This window comes from Eriocheir sinensis, chromosome 52, assembly GCF_024679095.1.
Source record: "Eriocheir sinensis breed Jianghai 21 chromosome 52, ASM2467909v1, whole genome shotgun sequence".
NCBI classification, from domain to species: domain Eukaryota; kingdom Metazoa; phylum Arthropoda; class Malacostraca; order Decapoda; family Varunidae; genus Eriocheir; species Eriocheir sinensis.
The window spans coordinates 5,220,252-5,241,642 of NC_066560.1; the positions used below are offsets into that span (position 1 = coordinate 5,220,252).

The 21,391-nt window shown below is 40.4% G+C and overlaps 1 protein-coding gene across 1 annotated transcript in view; it reads right to left on the reverse strand.

Annotated features, from left to right (window-relative positions):
* Nucleotides 1–15,068, reverse strand: part of LOC126982940 (mucin-19-like) — a 28,505-nt gene extending 13,437 nt beyond the window's left edge. Inside the window, exons 1-3 of the mRNA XM_050835216.1 lie at nt 14,959–15,068; nt 14,746–14,814; nt 4,088–4,192 (exon numbers count right to left, since the gene is read on the reverse strand). Coding sequence (XP_050691173.1) covers nt 4,088–4,192; nt 14,746–14,814; nt 14,959–15,046 — 262 coding nt within the window. The 5' untranslated portion in view covers nt 15,047–15,068. The remainder of the gene's footprint in view (nt 1–4,087; nt 4,193–14,745; nt 14,815–14,958) is intronic.
* Between the last annotated feature and the right edge of the window lie 6,323 nt (nt 15,069–21,391).

Consider the following 21,391-nt stretch of genomic DNA (forward strand, 5'->3'; position numbering starts at 1 on the left):
AAATAAATATACTGTTTTCCATTATCCAAGTCACAAGTTTTCCCACTTCAGTTTTGTTGTATATGTCTCAATGGCCATACTATGCTGCTCCCTACTTTACTGAAAACCAGGGATATAAAACCTTCAAGCATTCAGATCAAGCTAATCACAACCCAGGCACTGTTAAGGGGGTGCTCACCGTTGTATATTATAGGTGGTATATCTTGGAGAAACCTTTTTTTCAATTCACACAGATTTCAATTCTACAACTATCTAGGAATAAAATTCATACCATGAGAAATGCAGCCGAGTGTAAGTTACTGCGTGGCGAGGGTTTAAAGTGACAGAGGTTTAAACCCCCAAGCTGAAATAGGCTTTGTTTACATTCAGAATATGGCCATATTTTCTTCTCTGGCAGTTACTAGTGAGCCCTTTTTGAGTCAGTACCGTCACACACCAACCCCATGACCACATACCTCAGTGAGAAGGTTGCAGCAGAGATTATGCCTATATTTACATGAGTCGCAACAAAAGAGCTACTTGAGTAGTGTAAAGGTGACATGCAAAATTCCAATGAAAGTCTTTACAAAGTCTTGTGGGCTGAACTTATTTTTTCCCTGCGGCATATGGTTTACAGCATCTACCAAGTCGTGATGAAGTTCAACCACAGAACAGGAGGTGGCGGAGAGTGAAATCATACTAGAAAGCAAAGAAATAATGAAGAGGCTTGACACAAAGAAATTATGTGATGATAAGCAGAAACTTAACAATGAGGAAGAGGAGAAGGCAAAGAAGATCAGAAAAGTGCAGCAAGAGGAGGAGGTGATCGCAGCGAAGGGCATAACTTACGGCCCTGGGGCGGCACAGCTACCTTAGTGGCGACATGTTTGGTGAGCAGTTGTCAGTGAGAAGAGGGAAGGAGCTTGCTGTTGGCTAAACTAAAACCCTCTCTGATGACTTGACACTGTTAAGACACCCCAGCAGTGAGGTTATATGCCAGCAAAAGTGCAAAAAGAATAGAAAATGAAGTGCAGTGATAATGACAGCAGTGCCCCTGTGGGGTGACCCTGAGGTAACAATGTGGCAGAAATTAGTAGTAAATACTTAAATTTCTCATAGTTTTGCCGACCACAGTAACACCATAAGTTGACAAGTTTTGCGTAGGGAAATGTCCAGGGATGGAATATTTGAATTCGGTATTCCTATTTGAATGCATTCGCATACCATATGAGTGTATTTATATTCAAATTATTTTTGATAGAAATCAAAATATTCTCATTCATATTCGAATACAACTAAAAGTATTTGTATTGTGCGAATAATCTGACGAGTACTTCGAAATTTATTATCAGAAATAACAGCCACTGTTCCTTACAACTCCAGCCTCCTGAGCGGACATATAATAATCATTGTGTATAGAATAGGTTCACAGACTGTGGCACCGCAGCGTCTGGAGTCTGACTCAGTTGACACATGCCAGTGTGGATGATAACTGTGTAATCCAGCTTGATACAGGCTTTTTGTGGAATTTTTTCTATACTACCCTATTGGCCATGGGATGTTGTATGTACAGTGGTGCGGCGTCAACTGGAGATAACAGTGAATTCACTATTTAACATCAAAACACCAAAGAACAGAAGTGAGGTTAACGACATGAAGCCTCTAAACACTGGGGTTATCGTGATGCCTTTTGTTTTGTTTCTTTCGTGGCTGGTCATTGGGAAATTTGGGAAAATATAAATAATGTTTCTGCTGTAATTAAGGTAAGTGTGCTATCCCTGTATTGAATACAGGAACCAGTCATAAATCATTCTTCATGAGCTCCTTTTACTGTTGCATAATTTTAAAACAGAGCTGTACCCACTTACGTCAAGAAGGTATTTTTCAATGAAAAGTTTTCATCAATGCATTCATAAATACCTTCAAAAAGTATTTTTTATTTGTATACGAATTAAAACCATTTCTAGTGTATTCAAATACGTATTCATATGCGTTGGAATTTGAATTATTCGTATTTATATTCAAATACACAACTCTTGCACTCACTTCATCCCTGGAAATGACACCAATCAATAAATAGATGTGTTTGTTACATGAATTTTAAAATCTTTAATCAGCTTTTTCTCTAAAGAAGAAATTTTAACATTTAAATATTTGCCAAAAATTTGACCCCCTCACTCCTGCGACACCGACGTCAGCGTCCGACGGGCGTCCGATGGCGTCACCGTATGGAAAGGGTTAATCCTCTTCTAAACCTCTTAATCCTCTTCCATTTCCTCTTAATCCTCTTCTAAACCTCTTAAGAGGAAATGGAAGAGGATTAAAAAGAGGAATTTAGAGGAGGATTGAGAGGTTTAGAAAAGGATTAATCCTCTTCCATTTCCTCTTGACCCTTTTCATACTGTGACGCCGACGTCTGCATCAATCATTAAAAATCATTTGGAAATGCGTGAAAATGCTCAGATCTACAGATTTTAGTGGGACTTTGACGTGTAAGTTTGTTTTTATCAATAAAGTGAAAAATGATCATTTCAGGAACAAATTGATCTAATAAAACCGCACTCGACGTGGCGTTGTGCACAACACTCAAATTGTGGCCACGACATTTCATGACCTATTGATAAAATAAAAAAATTAAAATTACACGAGTTTTGTATGATATTAAGAGTACATACATGACAAAGCACGATTCTCAAGAACAAATGATAAGGTCACAGGATGTCATGACTTCATAACTTCATAATATAATCCATTCTCAGGCACACACATAATACATGATACAGAAATAATTATACCTTGAAAGTTTCAAATCAAAAGACCAAATACTTTTTTTTCTATGAATAGTATTTTTAAATACGAGGTGAGTGCCCACTTAACACTTTCATTGCTAAGCGCTCGCAACAAGACTATCCCCTCAGGCACGCTCGGGCACCCCAGCGGGGGAAGGGGATCTCTTTTAACCGCTATATCTCAAAAACTATTCATCAGTTACAAAACAAAAACACCATTGGAAAGAGGAGGCCAAGATCTATAAGATTTGGTTATGTAAGCCTCTCCTGCGAACGTACAGGCACGTTCAGGGGGTGTTTTTTTGCTGTGAGTGCGACTGGCGCTCGCAGCGAGCTTTTAGCACCACCAGCAAGTGACGCTAGTGCTCGCTCTTTTAACAACTGTATCTCAAAAACTATTCATCACAACTAAAAAACAAAAACACCATTGGAAAGAGGAGGCCAAGATCTATACGATTCGGTAATGTAAGCCTCTCCTACAAAAGTACAGGCATGTTCAGGGTTATACGTGCATGACGGTCAGCCATAAGGCAACTACTGTAGATCTCTTGATGATGGGGTGCTGGCAGGGCAGTATTGCCAACTGCAAAATTTACAACTATTTGGTCAAAATATCAGTCATGTGACAGGTGAAGCTATGCAAAAATGTCGCTATATTGGTCAACAACATCCACCAGTTGCTCGTCCATAGATTTTCCACGCTGGGCTGACATGATTTTCCACCAAGTTTAGTGAAGAACCCACTCAATTGGCAATCCTGTGTTGTGAGAATTAGTGTTGGAACACTCTCATACGCAGGAGATTTGAGTGCGGCTGGAGCTCGCAGCGAGCGTTTAGCGCCACCAGCAAATGCACCTAACGCTCACTGCGAGCGTTTAGCCATGAAAGGGTTAATGAACAGGAAATACCATGTTCCTTTCTCCGCCTCGGGTCCTTCCTTCCCTACCCTCACTCCATTAGCTCCACCTGGCATTAAAGCACCTCACTACAGGTAGTCTATGCTCCCAGGACCTCCTAGAAAAGGTCCTTGTCTGCTTACATGATAAAAATATATTATAATCCTAAAAGACAATAATGAGGCTCACCAGCACCAAACGAGCTCGACAAAGCAATTTCTTTGCAGCCCTTTACAAACGGTCTATTCCAATATTGGTGATTTGTATCAAGCACACCACCTGCACAACCTTCCATAACACTCACCGGGTATTATATTCAAACTCATAAGTGGAAAACGCAAACAACGGAAGGAAAGTTCTGTAAGAAAGCCTCTGATAATTACCTTTGCCTTAAAAGAGGTCTAGATTAGCTCCAAATTTTACCTATGTGCTGCTTAAGTGCCTGAGGCTTTATGGCGTGTCCACATACGTCACAGACCACAAGGTAGAAGTCTTCCCAGCGCGGACAGTAACCATAGATCGGCATCTCTGGAAAGGGAGAGTAAGGGTGAGTTTACAAAGCTTGTCACCTAACTCAGCAGACATAAGTTAACAAATCAAGACACCTCTCCACCTAAAATTGACCTCTCTTTTGGCCACTCTCTACTTTTATCTTTTTTTAGGAGCAGTGATTAGCGGGCTTTTTTTTCAGCTTTTTCTTATGCCCTTGAGCTGCTTCCTCTCCTGTAAAAAAAATAAATAAATAAATACATATTGCTTTCCTTCTGTAGCAGATATAATTTGACTTGGATGAGCATGATACTGATAAAGCAACAGAGAAACTGACCCAAGTTTAAACACCACAACATCAAAACTAAAATCTCATGACAACACAACTGATAAGGAAGGAGATATTAGCACCAACACAAACAATGATGATGTAGAATGCTTTATATTCCAACACAGCAATATTAGGAAAAGCAAGAACCTTCATATATCCCAACAGAAATTAATAGGCAGAAACACACCCAACAGACGAGCAAGATGTAATTCTCACCAACAAAAACAGTGCCAGTGTGAAATGTTTTATACACCAAAACGGCTATGTATCGAAAAGCAGGCATCATCACACACCCCAACTGGAACCAATAAGTAACAACAAAGTAACGAAGAGATAAGCAACAACCCAAATGAGAAAGATGTAATTCTCACCAACACAAATCATGATAATGTGAAACGTTTTATACACCAAAACAGCTATGTATGGAAAAGCAGGCATCATCATACACCCCAAATGGAACCAATAAGTAACAACGCAGTAACAAAGACATAAGTAACAACCCAACTGGTGAGAAAGATATAATTCTCACCAACACAAATCATGATAATGCGAAATGTTTTATACACCAAAACAGCTATGTATGGAAAAGCAGGCATCATCACACACCCCAAATGGAACCAATAAGTAACAACGCAGTAACAAAGACATAAGTAACAACCCAACTGGTGAGAAAGATATAATTCTCACCAACACAAATCATGATAATGTGAAATGCTTTATACACCAACATGGCAGTACGAGAACACACGAGCAGCATCATAACACAACCGAACGACTTGACGAGAACAACAAAAACACCAACACAGACTTCGATAGTGATGCTCAACCTCGCGCACAATTGCAGGAAGAGGAAAAGAGTAGTCCCACATTAGTAGTCAGCTGCAGATCATAACATTGAGGCGAGGTTTTCAATGCTTATACTCTTTGTTGGTATAGCCATTTTGTGGAGAATGGTGGAAGACAAGGTGATGATGTGGGCATACAAGGCAAAGGGAATTGTGGTGTGAGTTTTGGAAAGTTTTGTTTAGTCGGCGCAACATCTGTGGTCATATGCCGGAGAGAGACAGAAGGGGAAGGAATTATAGGAGAAAGGAACAGATCCCAGGAGACAGGACACAACCCCCTCAAACTCCTCAAGAATGGGAAAGCAGAGTATGTATAAGAACATGAAAAGTTGAAACATTACAGATTAAGAGCATAAATAAATATAGACAATCAATAGATGGAAAGACAGATAGCCAGAGAAATAGATAAAAGATAGATAGGTAACAGATAAATGATAGATATGAATAAATGGAGGTGAGAAACAAAATAAAGATGAGGTTTAAATAATTGACAAATACAGTTTTACAAAGAGAAACATGAGTTGTGAAATGACCTAACATCAAAAAAATAAAAAATAAATAAATAAAAAATAAAAAATCACAAACACACACACACACACCAGTCAATCATGCATACCAAACACACAACACATCTTCTCCTTGGCAGTGTAGCAATCTTCCGCTCCCTCAACCACACCACCTTGACCTACATTACGTCACCAGCCATGGCTCTGACCTGGCCTTGCCCACTCCACCTGCCTAGCATTCAGTACACTCTGCTGGCCGGTGAATCTTCTCAGGGGCTCTTCTCTGAGTTACGTACCCAAGGAATTAAAACAAAATGTGGATGTTATTTCAATGGAATTTGTCGACTTGGGACTGGCGGGGCTTTTTTTGTGTGTATGTGTATGTGTGTGTGTGTGTGTGTGTGTATGTGTGTGTGTGTGTGTGTGTGTGTGGAGTCAGCTTGAGGACACATCATAATAAAATCCTTGAAAAAGAGACACTAAATGGAGGGTCTACTGTGCTATTTGTTATTCTATCAATCCATCTACTTTGCATTCAGTACACTCTCTTTGCAGTTGAATTTTCTCATAATGTTTTTTCTCTGCTCTGAGGGCTTAAAACACTGTCCTCTATTCAGACTAACTGGTAATTATGTAATACCCTTTAGCTTCGAATTACTCCCTGATCTCTTAACCCGACAGGAGCGGGGATCGTGTTTCTTTATGGTCCCTCTAAGCGAGAAAAATGAGAAAAAATCATCACTCACACAAACCATTTCAAAATATATATCAAAGCATTCGTGATCAGTTTATGCATCATCTATTTTGGGGGGTTTATATCATGGCACAAATTTGGCCCGTCGCTGGTACCGGGTTAATCCACCTGCCTTGCATTCAGTACACTCTGTTCACGATTGAGTCATCCTAGTGGCCTTTGTTCTGATTGCTTAACGCTGTCCTCCTCTGTTCACACTACCTGGTAACTGTGTAATACTCTTCAGGCCACTAACTCACTGCTCTCGTAACAACTCTAACAGGAGAATAAATGTTCTGACAAGACGACAAGTGAGGTTAAGCCAAGGGCTGCATTGTTGTAGCATGATATGACCATTTACACGTTTGCAAAGGTGAAAAGATGACTTGTTGCTATTATGCCTGACTCACCTCATCTGCCCTATACTCTACTTATCTCCATTCATAGTTGACTTTGTTGACCTAATACGGTCCTGTAGTCAGACTAACAGGATACTGTCACCTTACTTGCTGCCTGTTTAAAGCCCTCTGACAGCAAACTAAATGAATGAATGAATGCAATGTGTTGTTAGCTTTGTCCTGGGTGACTGAGGAGTATTACTTAGCAGCACAATGGCATCAGCATTATCAAGTAAGATCACATGACAGGGCAAAGTGCTGCACCCCGAAGATTTCCATATTCCTCAAATGTTAATAAATATCTATCTTTCTAAATTGTTTTTGTTAAAATATCAGTTAAAAAACCTGTGACCCAGCACCCTACACTTACTGCTGCTGTTAGGGTTGTGTGCATGACATTATCCTACAGACTATGAACTCAAGTTTGTCTCATAAGCTCTCAATGTCAATACAATGCCACTTAAATACTACACAAACTGTAAACAGCATGGCAGTAAGACAAAATATATAACCTACTGAGAATGGCTTCATATATATGATGGAAAGTTAGGTCAAGCAGATTAAAACTCATTCTTTTATCCAAGACAAACTCTCACTTTCCATAATAGCAGAATCATGACCTTGAAGAGACATGATCTTATCACCCTTCATACATATCTAATCCATTAAATCCCAGGCTTCTCTGATAACGAACTATCTCATTTTTATTTATCATTCTAATCCTTTAATCACATGATCGGGAAACACCAACAAATATTTTCAGGTCAACTCACAAGTGTTCTCCCACATTTATTGGTGAAGTGTTGGAACATGATTACATTCCTCTGAGGGGGGAATATTTCATGCTGACCTTTTTGTTGACCTTCACTCTCTCTATTTAACTGTCTTCCACTTCTGTTTATTGGGCCTTTTCCTCCCCCGATACACTTTCTCCCACATTAAGAATCACAGACAAAAATATTTCTCTACCTTCCCTTCTCTTTCCTCCTCACCTTCCACTTCCTTCTAATGCATGTGACTTGCTGTGTGGAAAGGGGCTATCAAGTCACACGGAGAGTAATGGATTGACATTTTCCTTAGCAACCGTGCACCTACAATGTTCTAATTACCATACACACATTGCCTTTGTTCACCTTATTTTTGCCGTTTAATTTCACTTGACCTTGTTCCAGCTATGGTTTGCTTGTGTTGGTCTAGGCAATTAAACATCTGAACATTGTCCTTAACTGTTTCATTAACCGTTCCCCACTGTCTTGGTATATGAGTTACCTCAGTGTTACAATACATCCCTGACATTTGCGAGAGTTGTCCCCCCAAAAGTCATAAATAGCAAAAAGTGAATGATCTTTTGTGGTTTCAAGGATAATATGTTTGGATAAAATTATAGAATAGGTGCATGCATAATTTACCAGGCTTCTGTAGTGACTTCCTCAACCAAATCTTCACTCAGGTTCGTACTAAATTTTCTAAAACTTTTAATCAAATCACAACAAAAGACAGTGTTTACCTCCACAACCCGTATTTGACCACAATTTCAATGAACACAGTCGCAAGCACTTGGTGGGGAGGGGCGCACCTAACGGTAGGATACTATGACCCCTAAGATACACCACTGAGCATGCACAAGTGTATCAAGACACCTCTCCACCCGAAATTGACCTCTCTTTACTTGTCGCTTTTGTGGGAGAGTTGGTTAGTGGGCTTTTTTTCTACACTTTCTTTTTGTTGCCCTTGAGTTGCTTCCTGTGCTGTAAAACAACTAAAAAATTAAAAAATACCTGCATCTCCAAAATGGTCTGCCACCCTTCATCAGCTGACAGAAACAGACAGATGGATTCAGAAACTAAAATGGACAGTGGCAAGCTGCTACACACTCATCCTCACCCCTATTACTACATATGCAATAGCTGTGCATTGTGTCAACATTGGGGACATACACTACAGCTACGCATGGACGTGGCACTCATCTCTGTCCCCCTGACCTTTGACCCTGTGGCAGGAAATCACACATTACACAGGGCATGTGACATTCACGTTACCACAGTTTGCCTCCTCCAGGCTTCCCCAGATACCCATTTATGACCAGCCTGAATGATATGAAAGACCGGGTGGGGTGTACGCCAAGTGTCCAAGCCCAGGCCTCTGGAGTCATAGCCAAGTCAAAATCCAGTCTCACAGCACTGTTAGCAAATTATGATAAGGAAACTAGTCCTTTTCAGTGACTCAGACAAAAAGACAATGCTCGAAATATGGCAACAACTTTTTTATGACCATTCCTTCAATTTATTCTATAACACCAGCTTATCATATTTCTGCCCATTGGAAAAATTAAATTAAATTTATTTTTCAGCAGTCAAAAGTGTCATCTCTAACCAAATCTGACCCCTATTTCAGCTACTCTTACTGCCTTCTGTTGGTGACATTAGTACTAGAGCTGGCTTCCTTTCTTTTTTTTTTTTTTCTTTTTTTTTTTCCCTTTGAGTTGCCTCCATTGCTGTTAAAAATAAGAGGCCAAAATTTCCCCTTTCAATAATGATAACAAAACAGATCAAACACAAAAACTAACTCTCACTGCAAGATGAAAGGAAGTTATTTTTAAACAACCAGATTAACAACTTGGAAATAAAAAATAATTAAAAAAATTAACCTGTATACACCATAAGCAAGAGTTCAAATCTGGCACCACATTCCGGCAACAGACTGAAACCAACAAGGAAACTAACCAAGGCTGCGAGGCGAGGAGGAAAACAAAGCGCGATGAAGACAGCCACACCCAAACCAACACCCAAAACCCAAAACTCTGAATTGAGATTGACAGGACGAGAAATAAATAAAACCTACAAATATCACGCCCTATGAATGATTGACCAACAAAATACCCTTCAGCGAGACACAAGGTTATGTCATGAGAGCAAATGGATGAACTACACGAGTAACACAACACAACCACGGGCAAGACAAGATAAACAAGATAAACAAAAAAAATCAAAACATCACATCCCATTAACAAGTAAACTGTAAACTAACCTAGAGCGAGACACAAGGTTATGTTATGAGCGAAAAAACGAACCATGGGAGTAAAACGACAACGCAACCTCAAATAGAGATCTGCAAGACAAAATTAATAAAAAAGCGAAACATATCACGTCCCAAGATTGATTAAACCACAAACTAACCTACAGCAAGACACAAGGTTGTATTACGAGAGCAAATAAACTAACCGCAACCATAACAAAACAGCACAGCCAAAGACAGAAATCAGCAACACAAAATAATGAGAAAAACATGACATAACACATCCCAAGATTGATTAAAGCCCAAACTAACCTTCAGCAAAACACAAGGTTGCATTACGAGACCAAATAAACTAACCGCAACCATAACAACACAGCACAACCAACGACAGAGATCAGAAACACAAAATAATAAAAATAACAAAAAAACATAACATATCACATCCCAAGATTGATTAAGCCATAAACTAACCCTCAGCAACACACAGGGTAATGTTACGCGAGCAAACTAACAAGCATCAGTTACAACACGACAACACAACAACAGTAAGAGATCGGCAAGACGAAATAAACAAAAAAAGCAAAATATCACATACCAAGATCGATTTAACCACAAACTAACCTTCACCGAGACACAAGGTAATGTTACACGAGAAAACAGACTAACCTCAAACACAAGATGATAACACAACTGAAGACAGAGACCAGCAAAACAAAGTAAACATATAAAATGAAAATATCACATCCCAAGACTCATCAAACCACCAACTAACCTTCAGCGAGACACAAGGTTATGTTAAGAGAGCAAATAGACTAACCACAACCATAACAAAACAGCACAACCAGAGACAAGAGACCAGCAACACAAAATAAACCAAAAAAATGCAAAATATCACATCCAAAGATTCATCAGACCACCAATTAACCTTCACCAAGACGCAAGGTTATGTTAAGAGAGCAAATAGACTAACCACAACCATAACAAAACAGCACAACCAGAGACAAGAGACCAGCAACACAAAATAAACCAAAAAAATGCAAAATATCACATTCAAAGATTCATCAGACCACCAACTAACCTTCACCAAGACACAAGGTTATGTTAAGAGAGCAAATAAACCAACCACAACCATAACAAAACAGCACAACCAGAGACAAGAGCCCAGCAACACAAAATAAACCAAAAAAATGCAAAATATCACACCCAAACACTTATCAAGCCACTAATTAACCGTCAGCGAGACACAAGGTTACGTTATGAGGGCAAACAGATAAACCACAATTGAAACACGGCAACACAGCAACAGAAAGAGGTTGTCGAGACATAAATAAATTAGAAGTAGAAAATACCATATCCCAAGAATTATAAAACCTTAAATTAACTTACACCAACACACAAAACAACATTATAAACCCAAGCACAGGACCCAAAAGGGGAAAACAATGACAAAACCACAAATTGAGACCACCAGCACAAAAATAAACCAAAAAAACACAAAAAACACGCCCCAAGAATTATACAAACTTAAAACGACCTTCAACAACACAGAAAACACCTTTAAAAACAAACACAGAAACCAGAAGGATAAAACGACAACACAACCACAAACAGAGACCAGCAACACAACATTAGCTCATAAAAACACTAAACACCACGCCCCGAGAATCATACAAACTCAAAATGACCTTCAACATCACAAGAAACACCTTTAAAAAACACAACGCTGGAACCAGAAGGGTAAAACGACAACACAACCACAAACAGAGACCAGCAACACAACATTAGCTCATAAAAACACAAAACACCACGCCCCGAGAATCATACAAACTCAAAATGACCTTCAACGACACAAGAAACACCTTTAAAAACACAAAACTGGAACTGGAAGGGTAAAACAACAACACAAGAACAAACAGAGACCAGCAACACAACATGAACCCCAAAAAACACAAAACAACACACCCCAAGAATGATAAAAACTCGAAATGACCTTCAACGACACAAGAAACACCTTTAAAAACACAACACTGGAACCGGAAGGGTAAAACGACAACACAACCACAAACAGAGTCCAGCAACACAACATTAGCCCATAAAACACTAAACACCACACCCTAAGAACGATACAAACTCGAAATGACCTTCAACGACACAGAAAACACCTTTAAAAAACAAACACAGAAACCAGAAGGATGGAACGACAACACAACCACAAACTGAGACCAGCAACACAACATAAACCAAAAAACACAAAACACCATGCCCCGAGAATGATACAAACTCAAAACGACCTTCAACGTCACAAGAAACACTTTAAAAACACAACACTGGAACCGGAAGAGTAAAACGACAACACAACCACAAAGAGACCAGCAACACAACATAAACCAATAGAACACAAACAAACATCTTCACAAGCACACCAAACAGCAATACAAGACCAAGCCAACACAAGGAAAAAACGGAAAACACAAGAATTCCCACTGAAACATGACAGCAACAACCAGCTGGAAACACAAGAACACACAGAAACACCCCCACAGCACCCTAAGCCCCCATAACACACAACAAAGGCAGGGAGGGAAGCAGGGTATGGCAGGGAGCTGGAAGGGGGAGGGGCCACTGACACAGGAGAAAACATATGCAAACTAACAAGAAAACAAACTAACAAAGCTTCACATTTTACAGGATGAAGAGAAGGAGGTGAAGAAAAGGAAGAAAGAAAGGAGGAAGGAAAAAGGAAATAAAGGGGGAGGGATCACACTAACACAACAGAAAACATGTAAACTAACAGTAAGTAAACTAACAAAGCTACCATATGATACCGGATAGGCTGCTTGTAGGAAAAAGAAGGAAGGAAGTAGGAAAAAAGGAGGAAGGAAGGAAAAAGAAGAGGAAGAGGAGAGGGGGGGGGGGTCCACACCACCCTAACATGTGTAAACTAATCACAAGAAAACTAACAAAGCTACTGTGTTATTAAGAATGGAATGCCTGGAAGAGAGGAAAAGGAGAAGTATGGAGGAAAGAAAGGAGGAGGAAGAAAAAGAGGAAGGGGGGGGAGGGGTCACACCATCCTAACATGTGTAAACTAACAAAAAAACTACCAACAAACAAAGCTTCCATATCAAAGAGGAAAGTATGCCTGTAGGAAAAAGAGAAAGAGGAAGAGGAAGAAATGGGGAGGAGGGAGAATGAAAAGAGGAAGAGGAGGAGAGGTGGGAGGGGTCACACCAGCCTAACATGTGTAAACTAACATCAAGAAAACTAACAAACAGAGCTTCCATATCAGAGAGGAAAGAATGCCTGTAGGAAAAAGAGGAAGAGGAGGAGGAAGGAAGAATGGAAGATAAGAAGAGGAGGAGGAGAGGGGGAGGGGGGGGGTCACTAAAACAAAAAACATGTGTAACCTAACCACATAAAAAACCAGATGGGAAGAGAAACAAAATAATAAAAGGAAAGAAGAGAGAAGCGGAGGAAGAAAGGAAGAAGAAGGAAGAGGAAGAAGAAGGAGGAGGAGGAGGAGGAGAAAATTGATGCTGACCAACCTAACCAATAAAAATAAAAAAGTGAAGAGAAAAAGAGGAAAAAGAAAGAGGAGGAAGAAGAGGAAGAGGAGGAGGAGGAGAAAACTGATCCAGGGCAACCTAACCCCCCCCCCCCCAAAAAAAAAGGGAGGGAGGGGGGGGAAGAGGGACATGGACCTCAATGTTCGACATTTATTCAAAGGGGCGTGGAGGAAAGAAGGGAGAAGGGAGGAAGGCAGGTAAAGTCAGGAAGTTGTTTACAGGCAACCTAACCAAAAAAAAAAAAAAGGGAGGGAGGGAGGGGACATGGACCTCAATATTTGACACTTATTCGGAGGGGCGTGGAGGAAACAAGGGAGAGAAGGGAGAGAAGGGAGGTAAGGTCAGGTTGTTACAGGCAACCTAACCCCCCCCCCCACCACAAAAAAAAAAGCGAGGGAGGAGGGGAGGAAAAAGGGGACATGGACCTCAATTTCGACACTTATTCGGAGGGGCGTGGAGGAAAGAAGGGAGAGAAGGGAGGAAAGAAGGGAGAGAAGGGAGGTAAAATCAGGGAGTTGTTTACAGGTAACCTAACCAAAAAAAAGGGGGGGGGAAGGGAGGGGACATGGACCTCAATTTTCAACACTTATCCGGAGGGGCGTGGAGGAAAGAAGGGAGGAAATAGGGGAGGAAAGGGAGGAAAATTCAGGGAGTTGTTTACAGGGAACCTAACCCCCCCTCCAAAAAAAAATGGGGGATGGAGGGGACATGGACCTCAATTTTCGACACTTATCCGGAGGGGCGTGGAGGAAAGAAGGGAGAGAAGGGAGAAAAGAAGGGAAAAGGGAGTTGTTTACAGGCAACCTAACCCCCCCCCCAAAAAAAAGGGAGGGAGGAGGGGGAGGAAAAAGGGGACATGGACCTCAATTTTCAACACTTATCCGGAGGGGCGTGGAGGAAAGAAGGGAGAGAAGGGAGAAAAGAAGGGAAAAGGGAGTTGTTTACAGGCAACCTAACCCCAAAAAAAAAAAAAAGGGAGGGAGGAGGGGGAGGAAAAGGGGGACATGGACCTCAATTTTCGACACTTATCCGGAGGGGCGTGGAGGAAAGAAGGGAGAGAAGGGAGGAAAGAAGGGAGAGAAGGGAGGTAAAGTGAGGGAGTTGTTTACAGCCCGCCGCGACTCGCCCCTCCTCGCCCCCGCCCGACCCGCACTTTTCTCCCTTATTTCCCGCCTCTGCCCGCCTGACACGCCCTCACCCTCCTTCCTGAGCCGAGTGGTCGTCGCCTCCCGCAAGGTTTTCGTGGTGTCGTCGTCCTCGTCGTCACCTGCGAGGAAAAACAACAGGAAATGAGGACAACAAACCAAGCCTTCACGTGCGAGCCTCCCCTTTTCACCACCTTATATGCCACTCCTAAGGGTTCTAGGGACGCCGCGGGTATGTCATCGGACGTGTAAACCCTCACACTCACTTGCGGGACTCCTCAAGCCAAGTCTTTCGGCCCATAGCGACCATTTTTGCCCCTGGAAGTGTGTGAGGCTGTCATCCAGGGCAGCCATCTTCACTTTTTCCAGCGTGACGTCACGGCTCCGGGATGCGTACGGCAACACCCAAACACACACCCCACACACCCAAATAACCTCTAAATTAACTCTTCCCACATTTAATTATCACATATCTCCATTATCTAACCACATATCCTTCACCTATCCATTAATATCCCTCTCCTTTCACATATCGCGCCGCCTCTCTGTTTGGTGTATCTATGTAACGCCTGTCTTATCTAAACGCGGAATAGAGTATTTACACATTTAAATAGATAGAGTAGTTTCGTTTAATAGTATGTAGCAAGCTAAGTAAAGTCATGTTAGATAAATAGAAGTTTGTTTGGCTTTGTTGCTGTACGCATTCCGCCTTGGGCCCGAGTGACATGAGCCGAGACGATGGTTCCCTTTGACGCCTCACCTCTGACAGTTCTCCTTTTTGGCGTATTTCGCGTTTATTTCACGCTAAAACATTGAGATGATGATAAACATGACGATTGTGTAGGGTTGGTGGAGCGTGCGTGTCATTATTGCAGCATTTAATGGCCGCCGGGTTGCTGGGTCTCATTTTATGCGTTAACCGATTTCTGGCCAAACGTACAGCATAAAAAATAACAGCATGAATTATGACATTGTGGAAACTTTTACTGTGGCTGTGTGGCAAGATGGTGCGTCCTTTCTTCAATATTGCGTCTTTGTTCAATATTCTCGTCTGATCTTCAATATATTTCTAGACTTTATTTATTATTTCGAGTCTTTTTTTCAGTATTCTTAGTCTTTCTTCAGTATTTCTAACCTTTCATTAATATTTCTAGTCTCTTTTTAATATTTCAAGCTATTTTTCAACATTAAAATTTCTGGTCACCGGGTTGCCGAGTCTTTCTTTACTCCTCAACCGATTCCTCGTTAACCACAAAACTTTACTAATAATGATAATAACGATCGAATTATGGAGATTTTACTGCATAATAGACAACAAAACCAAAACTATGGCCATAACGTAGAAGGAAAAATTCGTTCCGCGACAAATAGAAGGAAATCACATAACATCGCAAAAGAATATACGCATCAATACAACTAAACTCATGGTATATCCGCATCCCCGGCGTAGAAAAATGCCCCCTTAACAGATATCCACACAAACGGGGACTTACAACCACATAAATGCAGAGAGAAATGAGCGAGAGAGGTTTTATCGCTCGCCGGCCATGCTCGCGCTCAGCTAGGAGAGTATTCCATTAATCCGCCATATTCCTCCGGCGCCCAAGCACGCATATTAGCAAGGCTTTCATAGGCGTTCAGGGCATTTCCAGGGCTAGTTTAATGACCCTGGTGATAGTTTGACGCTTCCTCGAGTATTTCATTCATCGCCATATTCCCCCGGCGCCCAAGCACACATATTAGCAAGGCTTTCATAGGTGTTCCGGGCATTTCCAGGGCTAATTTAATGACCCTGGTGATAGTTTGACGCTTCCTCGAGTATTTCATTCATCGCCATATTCCCCCGGCGCCCAAGCACGCATATTAGCAAGTCTTTCATAGGTGTTCCGGGCATTTCCAGGGCTAATTTAATGACCCTGGTGATAGTTTGACGCTTCCTCGAGGATAGTTTGACGCTTCCTCTGTACCATGAATGTGAATAAAACCTCATGAAAGCCCAATTAATCTCCTTTCCGGCTTAAATTTGGAGGTAGTTGATGTGGGAGGCGGAAGCGTCTGAAAAGGGTTTAATTAAATTTCTTGGGGTTTAAATTTTCCAAGGAAATTCCAAGAGGTTTAATTCCTTGGGGGTTTAAATTTCTCTTGCTTTAATTTTCCTTGTTTATAAATTCCTTGGGGTTTAAATTCCTTGGGGTTTAAGTTCCTTGGGTTTCGAATTCCTTGGGGTTTAAATTTTCCTGGGTTTAAATTCCTTGGGGTTCGAATTCCTTGGGGTTTAAATTTTCCTGGGTATAAATAACTTGGAGTTTAAATTTTCCTGGGTATAAATTCCTTGGGGTTTAAATTTTCCTGGGTATAAATTCCTTGGGGTTTAAATTTTCCTGGGTATAAATTCCTTGGGGTTTAAATTTTCCAGGGTATAAATTCCTTGGGGTTTAAATTTTCCTGGGTATAAATTCCTTGGGGTTTAAATTTTCCAGGGTATAAATTCCTTGGGGTTTAATTTTTCCTGGGTTTAAATTCCTTGGGGTTTAAATTCCTTGGGGTTTGATTTCCTTGGGGTTTAAATTCCTAGGGGTTTGAATTCCTTGGGGTTTGAATTCGCTGGGGTTTAAACTTCTCAATTAGTTAAAATTTCTAAGGGTTTAAATTACAGGCACGCGTGATGGGGTGCCTCCGCGTGTCTGTCTATCTATGCCCTTCGGATGGCGGGGACACGATAAAGGAGTATGCCTGGCTATTAATAAATGTCTCTAAACACTACTAGGGCAGCGTGCGGCGTAGGGCAGACCCTAACCTAGGGCAACCCACTCTGCCTGTCCTCGGCGAATCAATATCAGAGGATGGGGCACACATAAGGGGGAACACTCGCCACTTGGGAAATCGATATTCGCTAATCAATATCCTTAAATATCCCGCTAATTAATATCCTCAGATGTCCGCACTTGTCCACAAATCAGTATAATTCGCTCATATCCACAAATATTCGCTAATCCGTATATATACAAATATCCGGAAATCAAGATATCCACAAATTTTCCGCAGATCAATATCCGCAAATGTCCGTTGATATCCGCAAAAAATCGTGCATGCCCCGTAAGTCAGTATCCGCAAATATGCCAATTATTCGCAAATATATGTCCGCAAATCATTATCCGTAAATATCCGCAAATGTATGTCCGCAAATCATTATCAGCCGCAATTATCCGCATTTATCGGCAAATCATTATCCGCAATTATCCGCAAATCTAAATCCGCAATTATCCGCAAATCTATGTCCGCAATTATCCACAATTCTATGTCCGCAATTATCCGCGAATCATTATCCACAACTATCCACAATTATCCGCAAATCGTTATCCGCAAACATCCGCAAATCATTATTCACAGCTATCCACAATCATCCGCAAATCGTTATCCGTAAATCATTATCTGTAAACAGCCGCAATTATCCACAAATCCTTATCCGCTAATACCCGCAAATATATCTGCTTATCAATACTAGCAAATCAATAAAAGTGGATCAGATTCATGCCAGACTTCTTACCACGCCCACAAGAATTACTGTACACGGCTGGACAATGAAAATCAGCCTCTTCCCTCAATAACAGAAGTAAGGGAATAAAGGAAAGGGATGTATTGATTGAAAGATGAATCAATAACAAATAGGTCACTCAGGAAACATAACAGTGGCTAGGGTAGATTGACTGAAGGATAAATAAATGAAAAATAAAGATATGGGCCACTTGATAACACAGAACTAGAAGAGAATAAAGTAATAGGGTATGTTGACTGAAAGATGAACCAGTAAAATATAGGCTACTTACCATAATAACACAGAGCTAATGGAAGATTGAAGTGTGGATAAATGGAAAAAGATGAGCCAATTTACTTGACAACACAGAACTAGAAGGGAATGAAGGAATGGGGTATAGCCTAATAACTGAAAGATGAACCAGTAAAATATAGGCCACTTATTATAACACAGGGCTAATGGAAGATTGAAGTGTGGATAAATGGAAAAAGATGAGCCACTTCACTTGACAACACAGAACTAGAAGGGAATGAAGGAATGGGGTATAGCCTAATAACTGAAAGATGAACCAGTAAAATATAGGCCACTTACCTTAATAACACAGAGCTAATGGAATGAAGAAGTAGTTAGGGTAGATTGATTGAAGTGTGAATAAATGGAAAAAGATGAGCCACTTCACTTGACAACACAGAACTAGAAGGGAATGAAGGAACGGGGTATTTTGACTGATGACTGATTGACTGAAGGATGAACCAGTAAAATATAAGCTTACCATAATAACACAGAGGTAATGGAATAAAGGAATAGATAGGGTATATATTGATTGAAGTGTGAATGGAAAAAGATGAGCCACTTCACTTGACAACACAGAACTAGAAGGGAATGAAGGAATGGGGTATTTTGACTGAAGGATGAACCAGTAAAATATAAGCTTACCATAATAACAAGAGCTAATGGAATGAAGAAGTAGTTAGGGTAGATTGATTGAAGTGTGAATAAATGGAAAAAGATGAGCCACTTCACTTGACAACACAGAACTAGAAGGGAATGAAGGAATGGGGTATTTTGACTGAAGGATGAACCAGTAAAATATAAGCTTACCATAATAACACAGAGCTAATGGAATGAAGAAGTAGTTAGGGTAGATTGATTGAAGTGTGAATGGAAAAAGATGAGCCACTTCACTTGACAACTAGAACTAGAAGGGAATGAAGGAATGGGGTATATTGACTGAAAGGTGAATCAATAAACAAAAGATGGGCCACTTACCTTAATAGCACAGACCTATGGGAATAAAGAAGTAGATAGGTTATATTGATTGAAGTATGAATAAATGAGAAAAAAGATGGGCCACTCCACTTAATAACTCAGATTGAAATAAGGGAATAGAAGAGTAGCTGGTTTTTTTTTGACTGAAGTAAGAATGAATGAAAAAAAAAAGATGGGCCACTTCACTTAATAACACAAAGCTAAGGGAATAAAGGAGTAGATAGGGTAGATTAACTGAAGTAAGAATAAATAAAAAAAAGATGGGCCACTTCACTTAACACAAAGCTAAGGGAATAAAGGAGTAGATAGGGTAGATTAACTGAAGTAAGAATAAATTAAAAAAAAGATGGGCCACTTCACTTAATAACACAGAGCTAAGAAAATGAAGGAGTAGATAGGGTAGATTAACTGAAGTAAGAATAAATTAAAAAAAGATGGGCCACTTCACTTAATAACACAGAGCTAAGAAAATGAAGGAGTAGATAGGGTAGATTAACTGATGTAAGAATAAATTTAAAAAAAGATGGGCCACTTCACTTAATAACACAAAGCTAAGGGAATAAAGGAGTAGATAGGGTAGATTAACTGAAGTAAGAATAAATGAAAAAAAAGATGGGCCACTTTACTTGAGAACACAGAGCTGAAGGAATAAAACATTAGCTAGGGTAGATTGACTGAAGTAAGAAATGAAAAAAAGATAGGCCACTTCACTTGATAGCACAGAAGAATGAGGGACTGAAGGAGTGGGGTCTGTTGGTTGAAGTGTGAGAAAAAAGTTAAAGTTGATGACATGACCTCCACATTTTCAACAATTGCCACTTCACATAGATAGGTCAATTTACACGTCCACATGCACCCACCCAGACTAGTGTGACCCTTCATTATTTCCTCATTTTCTTTATAATCCTTCAAATTGTCTTTCCCTTTCCACATCATCAACTTTCCACACACACACACACAAGAAAAAAAGGTCATACTGTTACTACTCCAGATACTGTAAATAACTTCCTTAATTGGTTCACCTGACACCTGCGAGGTCAACCTGATTTTTTCCTATTTTAGTAATCCCTAATACCTATACCTATTGACACGCTTCTGTACACTCCCTAAAAAGAAAGCATTATATTTCCTTCTTCTTGTACATGAGTCAATTGCATCCTAATCCTTTACTTTTTCACTTTTCCTTTATGAGCATCTTTTAGTCCATAGTTTTACTTGTTTCAGTCCTTACCTTTACCTGTTTCTTCCACCTCTCCCCAGAATATGGATTTAAAAACCTTTGCTTTATCAATTTGGCAAGTAAGGCCAAGGTAAGGTAATGCAAGATAAAGTTTGGGGCGCTATAGCTGTGTGTGGCGATGAACAGCTTGGTGACCTGCACACTAGCTGCCCGGGCTGAGATCTGAACCCATGCCCGCAGATTTGAAAAGGTCCCAGCACTCATGCTACTCAAAGTAAAGCAAGCTGGGTGAAATGCATGCTGGGACTCAAATGCGGGTGTGCAGATATGAACAGACCCAGGACTCACACCACTCATAGAGCAAACCAAGCTATCAATATCCCTCTCCATAGACAGAACAGATTTCAACACCCATATCATCCAAAGCAAACCGGGCTGCTCACTCGGAGAACCTTGCTTGGGTATACGAATATGCAATGCCTTACTACTTTCTTCTCAGATGCTTGTTTTCCTTCCTACTTAATCTCTTAAAAACTCCTTGGTGCTTTGTCTCACATTAACAAGCAGCAAAGTTGATAGAGAGAACAATGACGATTTTATATCAAAGCGTATCTTCCAGGAGTGCTAAAAACGTGTCGCATTTCATTTTCTTCTTAGATTGTTTAAAGTAAAAGAATCATTGGGGATAATTTACATTTCATCTTTTACTTGTGGA